We start from the raw sequence: 12,519 nt of genomic DNA, 5'->3' as shown, positions 1-12,519 counted from the left end.
TCCTGCTTAAGACCCTTTAATGACTCCCCATTGCTCTTAGGATGAAGGACAAGTCACTGTATACAGTGTGTTGATCATTTGCCTGTTTTCTGTCACATTCATGTCATGCCCTTCTCTACGCTCTTCTCTGTATTGCAGGAGGGATGATCCCTGCAGTTCTATTTCCCAGGTACCACCTTATCAATCAGCTTTCAATTGGGTTTAGCAAATGGCACTGGTGGGATATTGGAGAATAGGTAAAAGAGCATATCTCATCCCTCCTCTGTCTCAGGCAGCAACTGAGTCTTCTCTGTGACTCCAGCTCTCGTTGAACAGATCCTTGGAGGATCTAGCTTCTACCAGTTGCCCCAGTTCCTGGACATCAGTAAGATGACTTCCTCATTTGTTCCTCAAGTCCTAGGGTTAGTAGTGGTTACTATTGCCAGTCTCTGGACTACTGATCCCCTGTTTGATATTCAGGAAGATTTACATTTTCAGAACAATTACCTTTGTTACATGTGTGTGCATTTGTGTGTGTGTGTATTTTATACATAGTCCCCTCTTTGTTAGCTGTCAGTTAGATCAAATCTCCTATATACTTACTGATTTTTTTTGCTTCTTTGTTCTGTCACTACTGAGAAAATTATATTAAAATCTCCAACTATGATTTTGGATTTGTATACTTCTAGTTTTGTCAATTTTTGCCTTATATACGTTTGATGACTTTTTAAGGCTTATACAAATTTATAAATTTTATGCCTTCCTGGTAACTTTCTGTATCTCTAGTAATACTTGTCTCCTAGCTCGCTTAAAGTTTCTTCTTATTTGCTGGTTCCTCCATGACCTCCAACTTTAGGAGAGCCAATGAACTCAGTGCCTAGACTTCTTTTCTCAATCTTCACTTACTCTGCAGTTGAGCTTATCTAGTCTTATGACATAAACACAATTTATATGCTGATGGTGCTAAAATTTGTATTTCTAGGTTGCTTCTTTTTCTTGAAATCCAGACTCATATTCAGTTGCCTCCTTATAATCTCCACTTAGTTGTCTAATATGCAGGTCAGATTTTGGATAATAAAAATGGCCTTCCTGATCTTTTCTGAAAATCTGTTCCACCTTTCCAGTTGTTCATGCAAAAACGTTGATGTCTACCTGGACTCCTCTCTTTCTCTCATACCCCATATCAAAACTGTCAGAAAAACTTCTTGACTTTATATACCACATACATCTGGAATCTAATTACTTCTCACAACACTTATTGCTATCACCACAAGGTAAACGTTCTGTTGGTCCAGGGCATCTTGTCTAGCTCCCTCCCTATTATAATTCTTCAGATTTGGGGTCCCTGGATATCAGAGTCTGGTCCATGAACCCTTGTCTCTGTGATGAATCTTTGATCTCTGCTGCTGTCTCTGCCTTCTCTCCATTTATACTTCCCATTGTTTTAGAGATTTATAACTTTTTTCTTTGCTACAGGAGATCTTTCTGGTTTCTCTCTTTTGGCAACCCCTCTTCTAGCCAGTTCTGCTAGTGACACTTGCCCTGTTTTCTGTGACCAAGTTCTTATCTGTCATTTGGGTTCCTCTTTTTTTCTCAAATGTGGAAAGAACAAAGGCTGAGACCCAACTCCCTGTTTTGTCTATAACAATTCAGGACTCCCTCCAAGAAATGAGATAAAAAAAACATTTTAGAAGTCCTTTAGGAACAATTTAGACCAAGGCCATCATTGCCTCTCATGAACATTTTTCACATTTTTCAAAACGAGCAATACAAAGCAGGTTATTTTTCTTAATTATGTCTCCCCCTTGAGTTTACAGTATAAAAATTGGATTAATTGAAGATTCTAAAGAGAAACAAATTTTTATACTCCATGGAATATCATCCCATTATTTCATATACTCTGTGGTAGATTAAAGATGACTGCAAATTCTTTTGCACTCTTTCCCATCGAGGGTCTATTTGTTCTCCCCTTGAATCTGGGCAGAACTGTGATGTCTTCAGATAAAAGAATATGATAGAAATGTTGCTATTCATTATGGATCTAGCCTTTAAGAGCACTGACATCTTCTACATTGGTCTTAACAGAGTCTTCAGCTGCCATGAAAGATCTCTGAATACCTTAAGGCTGCCATATTGGTAAAAGCCTAAACCATGCAGAGAGGTCCTGGAGAATGAGACGCTGTATGGACAGAGTTAGAGAAGACACCACACACACACACAAACACACATGCACACGCACACACACACGCACACACACATGCACACACACACCCAATAAGCACAGATGTGTGAGGCACATAAGTGATGGGGACAACTTGGAAGTGGACCCCCCCCCGCCCCACAGTCAGCCGCCCGAGCTGACATTGCATGGATCAGGGCCAGCCATCCAAATGTCTGACACAAAATTGTGAGCAAAATGGAACGGTTGTTTTAAGCCATTATATTTTCATGAGGCAATAGAGAACCAAAACAAACTCCACTGAGGTCTCCATAATGTTTAACAGTTGAAGAAATATTTTTTCCTTGAAAACCAATAAGAGTGCGATAGCATTATAGTCTGTATACTTTCTGCCTCTCTTACCACTGCCTGTCTTTTGCCTTATGTACTAGCTATTTGTATTTTATCTCTCCTTGAAGGTAGAAGGCTCTAGCATTCTCAGCATTGCCTTTCATGTAGTGAGTACCCAGAAACTTATTGCTTTGTTTGAAGATATACTGGGGAGTGACATTGGAGAAGGATTAGGAAAGGAAATAGATAGATCACCCCAGCCAACTGTGATGTTCTCCGACTTCCAGAAATTGCAGAATCTTGCACCTTCTTTTATGCCTTCTATTGTTTCTTGTGGTTGTCTTTTCATGTATGTTTGTTTGTCTCCAAAGCCAGATTTCAAGTGCCCTGAGAGCAGACATTATTAAGAGGCTTTTGTGTTCTGTATCACTTCTGGCATAGATTTGGGTTCATGAAATCTATTCAGTAAGTAGTTGTCTGATAAGCAGACATGACTCAGCATTGTAATAAAAATGAGAGGCTGGACAAAATTTTACAAAAGAGCTAATTCTAAGGGGAGATGAATGAAAGGCAGACCGAGAAATCCAGAAATCTAGACTTAAAGTGAGCTCAGGAAAATGGTGCTTCTGCAGCAGGTAAGTATATGTGGTTGAGAATATCAAAGTTACCAAGAAAGGGAGCAACCTTGTGCAATGTCAACAAGGAGACAGACATGCCTTGGGGAGTAAGCAGAATGATACACTGGGTAGATTGACTTGAATGCAATCCAGTGTTTAGGTATTAGATTGGGAAGCCTCCTTGGTAAACTTCATTGCCTTTCCGTTGCTCAGTGTTCTGGAACTAGCTTGTGATTTTGCATTCCTTCTTATCACAGCTACAAGACACATGTGCTGCTGCCATTTGCACATGGTGGCTTTGATGCTGTGAGACGAAGGCATCTTGTCAGTGTCCTGGGATTGAGATCTTTCATTGGTGGATGTTGAAGGAGGGAGCTCTTGGTAGGAAAGAGGCAAAGTCACTTAAAGTTCAGTAAAGCAAATTTTTAAGCAAAAGTGGTTCCTGGATGACAGGGAAATAAAAGTCTTTGTGGAGGTGTTTACTTAAAGCTTACTGTCTGAAGTGATCAAACATGGAACCTGTCAAGACTTCCAAATTTTGAACTGACAGAAAATACAACATATCTCTAGTATCTCCGTGGATTAAGAAAATTCCATAGAAATTTATATTAGCAGGGACAAAGATGAGATAAGTAGATCTTGTTCAGATCTTGGCTAGAGACTTAACTATAGTATATTCCCTTTTTTGCTCTGTTCTCCTAAAACATACACACACACTCATACACACACAGATCTGTCTATTTGTTGGCTACAGTTCTTCCGCATGGCCTAAAAATCGGATGTTTGATTTTAATTCCTTTATGAAAACACTCTCCATTTTTATGATGCAAATATACATGGGCATGGGCGGGGGGGAGTAACAAAAAAATATATCAGTTATTCACATCTTCATGGGAGTACATTATTGTGACCACGATAGTTAATTTTAGGTGTCAACTTCAGGGGATTAAAGAATATTCAGATAGTTGGTAAAGCACTATTTCTGGGTGTCTGAGGGTATGTCCAGAAGAGATTGGCATGTGAATCCATGGACTGAGTAAGGAAGATATGCCCTCACCCAGAAGCTGGGTCCCCCTTCTTCCCCTACTTTCAGACATCAGAACTCCAGGTTCTCGGGCTTTCGGACTCAGGGATTTGTACCAGTTTCTCTCCCCAACCCCCTTGGATTCTCAGGACTTTGACTTCAGACTCAGAGTTATATGGTCAATTTCCCTGGTTCTCAGGCCTCTTCCCAATCTAACACCTAAACACTGGATGGCATTCAAGTCAATCCACCCAATGTATCATTCTGCTTACTCTCCAACGCACATCTGTCTCCTTGTTGACACGGGCACGTCAGGCCTCTTGCTTGGACTGAGAATTAGATGGCCTCCCCGGTTCTGAAGCTTTCAAGTTTGGACCAAGCCATGCTATAGCTTCCCTGGTTCTCCAGCTTGCAGATAGCCTATCATGGACTCCTCAGCCTCCATAGCCATGTGAGCCAATGTCCCTAAGAAATCCTGTCTTCTTTTATTTCCTTGAGCAGAGGTTCATAGTTCTCCTTGAGGAGGTCCTTCACATCCCTTGTAAGTTGTATTCCTAGGTATTTTTATTCTCTCTGTAGCAATTGTGAATGGGAGTTTGCTCATGATTTGGTCCTCTGTTTGTCTATTATTGGTGTATAGGAATGCTTGTGATTTTTGCACATTGATTTTGTATCCTGAGACTTTGCTGAAGTTGCCTATCAGCTTAAAGAGATTTTGGGCTGAGACGATGGGGTTTTCTAAATATACAATCATGTCATCTGCAAACAGACAATTTGACTTCCTCTCTTCCTATTTGAATACCTTTTATTTCTTTCTCTTGCCTGATTGTCCTGGCCAGAACTTCCAACACTATGTTGAATAGGAGTGGTGAGAGAGGGCATCTTTGTCTTGTGCCAGTTTTCAAAGGAAATGCTTCCAGTTTTTGCCCATTAAGTACGATATTGGCTGTGGGTTTGTCATAAATAGCTCTTATTATTTTGAGATATGGTCCATCAATACCTATATTATTGAGAGTTTTTAGCATGAACTGGTGTTGAATTTTGTTGAAGGCCTTTTCTGCGTCTTATTGAGATAATCATGTGGTTTTTGTCATTGGTTCTGTTTATGTGATGGATTATGTTTATTGATTTGTGTATTTTGAACCAGGCTTGCATCCCAGGGATGAAGCCGACTTGATCGTGGTGGATAAGCTTGCATCCCAGGGATAAGCCGACTTGATGTGCTGCTGGATTTAGTTTGCCAGTATTTTATTGAGGATTTTCGCATTGATGTTCATCAGGGATATTGGCCTGAAATTTTTTTTTTTGTCTCTGCCAGATTTTGGTATCAGGATGATGCTGCCTCACAAAATGAGTTAGAGACGAGTCCCTCTTTTTCTATTGTTTGGAATAGTTGCAGAAGGAATGGTACCAGCTCCTTTTTGTACCTCTAGTAGAATTTGGCTGTGGATCTGTGTGATCCTGGGCTTTTTTTGGTTGGTAGGCTGTTAGTTACTGCCTCAATTTCAGAACTTGTTATTGGTCTATTCAAGGATTCAACTTCTTCCTGGATTAGTCCTGGGATAGTGTATGTGTCCAGGAATTTATCCATTTCTTTTATATTTTCTAGTTTATTTGCATAGAAGTGTTTATAGTATTCTCTGATGGTAGTTTGTATTTCTGTGGGTTCGGTGGTGATATCTCCTTTATCATTTTTTATTGTGTTTATTTGATTCTTCTCTCTTTTATTCTTCATTAGTCTGGCTAGCAGTCTATCTATTTTGTTATTGTCTTCCAAAAACCAGCTCCTGGATTCACTGATGTTTTTGAGGGGTTTTTTGTGTCTCTATCTCCTTCAGTTATACCTAATGTAGATGATGGGTTGATGGGTGCAGCAAACCACCATGGCACGTGTATACCTATGTAACAAACCTGCATGTTCTGCACATGTATCCCAGAACTTAAAATATAATAATAATAATAATAATAAAAAATCCCCTCTCCTCTCTCTGTCTCTCTCGTTTCTGTCTTTGAAGAACCTTGACTAATACAATGATTATTTGCTAAAGATAGGCTTAGAGAGAGAGGCCCAGAACATAAATCATGGCACAGTGAGGGAGGGGTATTTAGAATAGTTATTCTGGGAAATCATACTTCGAGGAGTAAAGGGAACCATGGGATGGGATTAGGTCTCTGAGCCTTGATAGTCATGCAGAAGAGTTTAGGATTTATATGAGTAGAAGAATGGTTTATTCAAAGCTGGATTTTTGTAAGATTAGTCTTAAGAACCTTGATACCAGCATATGGTGGGTGTTCAATAAGTAGTTGGTAAACTAATAGAAGGGGAAAGGATTGAGGGTATGAAGGGGACAAAGTGGCTTTTGCAGAAATTCAGGCCTAGGATGACAGAGGTTGTCTCCTCCCACACTATCGCTTCACGTGTTAAAAGTCATTGTGTGACATGATGACAAGGATTTATTAGGCATCTGCTGTATATTACTATAGCCATTTGTGAAAATTTCTGCAGTGCTTATTGTACTGGGAAGTAACATTCATCCCTTGGCCAGACGCATTACTGTAGGTACGCTTTGTTTTTACATATATTTCTTACCCCTTGCCAGACACACAGGAGGTGTTTAATCAACATCCACTAAATGTATGTCATGTAAGACTTGATGCCCTCAATGAGTACTTGAGAATGTTTACTTTATTCTTGCCCTTGTGCCTGGAACTGATGGGCTGGACAAGCGGGGAGGGGTAGTTGTGGGCTGGTGTTTTTAAACTTTATATTTCAGGCTGGTCTGTTCTAATGATTTTGGTCTTTCTTTTAAAAATATCACTTTTAACACTGCAACACATGCTATATTCAGGCAGTGAGTAGTTTTGAGAATTTAAATCCTGAGAAGACCAATGGAGACCCCATGGGATTATGACTTGCACAGAAGAGATTTAGTAATTTAAAATTGTTTCAACGTTGTTAGGACTCTTCATTTTGAGATACAGAAAGTAGCAAGAGAGACTGCATGGGTAGGAAGGTATTAAGAGGCTGAGGCAGGAGAGGCAGGAGTTAAAAAGCACTCTGTGCCCCATTTAATAAAGTGTGTTATAGCCAGTGCCACAAATTTGATTTGAACAAAACAATTTCTATTTTTCCCAGCAAAGATGTTATTACAGGTCAATCATTTCCATAAGTGAGAGCACATTTCTGGTGTATACTACACTGACAGATGGCTAGAAGACCTCTCTTTCATGATCCCAGGCTGGATAAAAAGGCAATTTACTATCTATAGGACTGTGGGTACACTGGTAATGGAAGAGAATCATTCTTATACAAATAACTCAGCATTTGAATCTGAACTATCAAATGAATCTGAGCTATAGCCAAATCAATTTGATAAACCATCAGAATATGATTGTACTGGCTCCAGCCTGCAAAAGCAATGCATTAAATTTTCCCCACAGGAAACTGTTTCGCAAAGAAACAGCAATTGCTCGATTGCTTAAAAAAAAACAACCTTGAGTGAGTTCAGAATATCAGGTAAAAACTCAGATGGCTGCTGATGTTCAAGGTCAAGACTCATAAGGGGGAAATGAGGATGCTGAGCTGCTCCTCTGAAACTCGATGAAACTTGTTTGTATGCCCCTGGCTTTCTCTGCATCTATCTTTCTTTGCGTGGAACAGTCCACCCTTGCACCCTCAGGTGTTCAGAGGCTCCCTATTCTTCCCTCAACTAGAAATTTTGCCTTCAGGAAAGGAGCTATCATCAGTTTGAGTGTGTGTCCCTTAATTTTCTTAGAATTCCTTGCATATATCCACTGGAGAAAAAGGACTGAGCCAGTGAGGGAGGAAGATTCACCACATTTGGCTTGTGGAGGAGATATTTTGGAGACTGAGCAAGGCTTCCCAATTCCCAACATTGGTCCTAGGGCAGTAATTCTCAGAGAGCACTCTGGGCAAGCAGCATCAGTTTCACTAGGAAGATGTTAGAGATACAAGTTATCAGGCCTCAACCCTGACCTACTGAATCAAAAATTCTGAAGGTAGGGGCTGGGTGTTATGACTCACGCCTGTAATTCCAGTGCTTTGGGAGTCCAAGGCAGGAGAATCACTTGAGGCCAGGAGTTTGAGATCAGCCTTGGCAACATAGTGAGACCCTGTCTCTGCAACAACAACAAAAATGGCCAGGTGTGGTGGCGCACGCTTGTAGTCCCAGCTACTCAGAAGGCTGAGGCAGGAGGATCGCTAGGGCTCGGGAGTTTAAGGCTGCTGTCAGCTGTGATGGCACCACTGCACTCCAGCATGGGTGATTAAAAAAAAAAAACACAAAAATACCACCCCAAAACCTACTCAACTCTGAACATGCTGCTCTAGGACAGCTGAGAACCACTGACAGCTGAGGTGGCTCACAGCTGAGTCTACTCTGGGAATTGCCCTCAGCTGACTTACTCCTCCCCAGGCGTTTGGCTCCTCCCCAGGGATAGCCTGCACCCAGTGATTCTTGATATGGAGGACTTGCCCCTTACCTTAATTCAGTACAACTTTGAAGGACCATCTTAACTCCAGATCTCCCCATGGGATCAGCTGAGCCTTTTGGTGCAAATGCATTACCCTGATTCTGCTTCCATCAAGGGTTCCCTGTACATTCTGAGAGCACCCTCCAGTAAAACTCCTGCATGCAGATATATCACAGTCTTTTTGTGTGTGTGTGGGAGCGGGGACAGCAATCTGACCCAAGGCATGGTCAAGATCAGCATGATTTGCGCCTACTGTGGTCTGAATAGCCTACGCATACTCCTACTCTTACCTCTTAACTCATCACCTGAGGTGGGCTGGTCTACTGCACACCTACACAAGCACCTCTCAGGCCAGGGTTTAGATGGTTTAGTGTATCTGGTTGCAGAAGTGGGATGTGGAATAGGCTATTGTCTTCTTGCATCTCAAGTCAGCAGGGGGAGAGGCTTGAAGAACATCTATGGACTAATCTGAAAGCCCCAGAAAGGGTGGCTTGATGTTAAGGTGAACAATTCTTTTGGCCCCGGGGGAAGAAGAGGAAATTAGCAATTATAGGCCGGGCTTCCAGCCAGGATCCTGCACTGAGATGAAAATATGTGGGAATGTATTATCACTCTCTGCCTTTTTAAGTCATGGGGAGTGTTTCCTAATTCCATGGATTTTCCATAAATTTTATTCCCTTAATTCTAGACAGATGTGTTCCTGTGGTAAGAAGGATAAACTTGAGGACCTTGCAGAATTGCTTCCGATGCTTTCACAGAGGCTCTCTTCCTGCCTGCATTCACAGTGGGGCTAGATGGGGGATTCAAGTTTTGTGTTCTCTGTTAAACATTCTTATGAGATACATTGTGCATTATCTTAGCCTGGAATCCGCTTGTGCAACCTCAGGAGATGTTCTGTGCCACATTTATCTAACATAGACTGGTGTTCTTAGGCTGGGAGGCTGGTGTTAATAGTTATTTTCCTCTCTATTTTAGCTCACAACCAGTTTCAGGGGGCCTCACCGAATAACTTTTAGCTGTTCAATTAAACGTATTTATGGCAACATGGTATGGTGGGAATACATGGAATGTGAGGCAGAAGACCTAGTTTCTGGTCCAGACTCTGCCCCTTCTAGTTGCAGTGTGATCTTTAACAGATCACTCTCCTCTGGGTTCTGATCTCTTCAGCTGGATAATGAAGGAGTTGGGGGATCTCGTCCAACTTCATTATTCTCAGGAGCAGATAGTAGGTTAAGATGCTATAGATTCAATATTGTACCTGGTACAGGTCACATATATAAACACACCCATCACTGACATATTCTGCCATGAACAGATAGAGATGCCCTCTTAGGAACATTCAAAACTTTCAGAGCTTTTTGCTAAGTGAAACTGACATGCTGCTGTTGTGGGGATCAAAGACATCAAAAGAACTTGTCAAAATTCATTTGTCTCCCAAGTACTCTAAGAACAGGGAACATGAACTAAGCAGTACAAATTTTGAGCACTTTGTATTCTTGAGTACATGGACTGTATGCCCAACACTCTCCATTTGTTAGCCCTGAGTCCTTCCTTGTACTTCATAGATAGATCATGACTTGATATATTAAGTCGTATATTTAATGTATTGACTAACTCCTCTCTATTTCCACCCCCCAATGAGAATATAAGCTTTCTATGAGGAAGAACTTTCCTTTGTTCCCTGCATGGCACAAGACTGATGCTTAAAAATTTATCTGATAAGTGAAAAAATATTTATGTATGTGTGTTTTATGCTTCAAATAATATTAGGAAATAGGTATTTTTTTGGCCATTTTTTAGGTGAGGAAACCGAGGCTTAGAGAGGTAAAAGAATTGGTCTAAACCAAGGCAGTCTGCTCTGTATCTCTGCTTTAATCACACTGATACTGCATTTGTATAGGTTGCCTATCTCAAGCCAGGCATTCTCGAATAACCTTTGAACATGGTCAGGATGATAAATCTACCCTAAAGTGTATATTTCTTCTTCAAAGCAGCAGAATCTCATATATGGATCACAACACACCCTTTATCATTAATAATAAATATTTATAATTCTGACTCTTCATACCAGGTCTAATTCTAGAGGTACACAGGTTCCAGCCTGAAGGAGAATATTAGCTATTTGGTGTAGACAAAAGTGATGCAGATAGATGGTTGGTCGGTAGGTGGGTAGATAACCACACATGATAGCCTATGCTAACTGCCAAATAAGAGGTTCAGGTAGGTGACTTCTAAACGCCTGACTTGACTTAAGGCAGGCTACATAAGGATCATTTAGTAAAACTGTAGATTTATTAACATGCTTATCTATTGCTCTGCTAACCATTCCTTCTTGTACCTCATTCTCTCCTTTTGGGTTCCTTTCTTTATCTTGAAGTACTTTCTTCAGTAAGTGTAGTAGGTCTTGCTTAGAGCCCAGGAACACATTTTTAAAAAGCCTTTTTGTGACTGTGATGCAGATTGTCCCCCCACCAAAGAAGCCTTAAAGGCCATGAGAGCCACGGGAAGAAGTCACCGATGGCGAGGTTGTCAGAGAGATTTGAGGAGGTAGAACTTTGGAATGATCCTTGATGGAAGGGGCAGTGTAGGTAAGAAGAGAAGATGGGAAAGTCACTTTTGGAGGGAAAGATGGAATTAAGGAAATGACAAGAGGAGAGGTGCTGATGCAGGGCTATGAGGCACGGAATGCATCCCAAGGGATTTGGAAAGAGGATCCAAAAATAATGTGTATATAGGTCTCATTGGGTTGAAGGAACCTCCTGAGTGTTGAGGATGATGGAGAATTGTGCTTTCCTTTCCAGGGAAGAGACACATAGTTGAGTGGTTGTGGGTCTGTACCATGAGTTAGATCAGTTTAAATCCCTGCTGTAACTCTTGTATAACCTTGAGTGAGTGAATTAACCTCTCCAGGGAAGCCAGTTTTTCCTTCTGTAAAATGGGAATAATAGCTCCTACCACAGGGGGTGATTATAAGGATTAAACAAGAAAATGCATCTTAACTTCTTAGAACACCATCTGACACTCTGTACATGCTCATTACATGTTATTATTAGTGTTGCTTTTTAATGGAGAGTTAGACTGCGGATAAGCCTTAAATTGTCTCTATAAATCTTTGCAGATGACATGAATAAAAATTGAACTTGATGGCCAGCCCTGCCTTAGAAGCTTCTCCCCTAGCTGCAGAGAGTTGACTTCTAACTTACACAAACTGAGCTCTTACACACAGAAATGGGGAAAGCTACTCACAGAATGACTGGTCCAGAGGCTCCGTGGAAAACATCATTAGGCAATTCTTCTAAATTTTTATTATCGCTTAGATTCCTGGGGATGGGGTTGAGGAAAGAAGAAGGAAAACACAAAGCCACATAAATATTGCTGTTGTAAGAGCCATTTCCCTTTAAATGGCCTGGAAGAATAGTCAGGGCTACTTACAGCTCATCTAGTTGGGTTCCATTGAATGCACAGTTGTGTATTTCTTGAATCCCATTCTTATTCAGCCATCTGAAATAAAAGGCCTATTAAAAAACCAATAATGTCAGATGGAAACAATACAGTGGTTTCATAATTGGAGGCACTGAGCAAGGGCAGACAGCACAGATTAGTGGCATAAAGAAAATGCCACCTTTAAAGCTTGGGGACATGGGTGGGAGGAAGACTGATTTATTGCTGTATAATCTTTTGTAAATTTTGAAGTTTGTATTATGTGCATGTATTACCTATTCAAAGGAATAAATGGAATTTAAGTTTGAAAAGGCACACTTAGGCAGAGCAGCCTGGATTCTATAACTGTAAGGTCTTTACACACATCATTTGTGTGTAGAGAAGCAATGGGGGGAGCGACAGATCTTTCTCATCCTGAAGGACAGGAATCGTACAATTATTGAACAAGTGTTTAT

At 40.9% G+C, this 12,519-nt stretch overlaps 1 protein-coding gene across 3 annotated transcripts in view; it reads right to left on the bottom strand.

The window, feature by feature from the left end:
* FSHR (follicle stimulating hormone receptor) overlaps positions 1-12,519 on the bottom strand; it is a 199,876-nt gene that overhangs the window by 8,357 nt on the left and 179,000 nt on the right. For all 3 annotated transcript variants that reach the window (XM_055242919.2, XM_055242920.2, XM_055242921.2), the window contains 2 exons: positions 12,056-12,124; positions 11,870-11,944 (listed from right to left, as the gene is read on the bottom strand). In XM_055242919.2, coding sequence (XP_055098894.1) covers positions 11,870-11,944; positions 12,056-12,124 — 144 coding nt within the window. The remainder of the gene's footprint in view (positions 1-11,869; positions 11,945-12,055; positions 12,125-12,519) is intronic.

This window comes from Symphalangus syndactylus, chromosome 14 (assembly GCF_028878055.3).
Source record: "Symphalangus syndactylus isolate Jambi chromosome 14, NHGRI_mSymSyn1-v2.1_pri, whole genome shotgun sequence".
NCBI classification, from domain to species: Eukaryota; Metazoa; Chordata; class Mammalia; order Primates; family Hylobatidae; genus Symphalangus; species Symphalangus syndactylus.
Note: the sequence above shows the minus strand (reverse complement) of the source record. Positions and strands in the feature narration are given on the sequence as shown.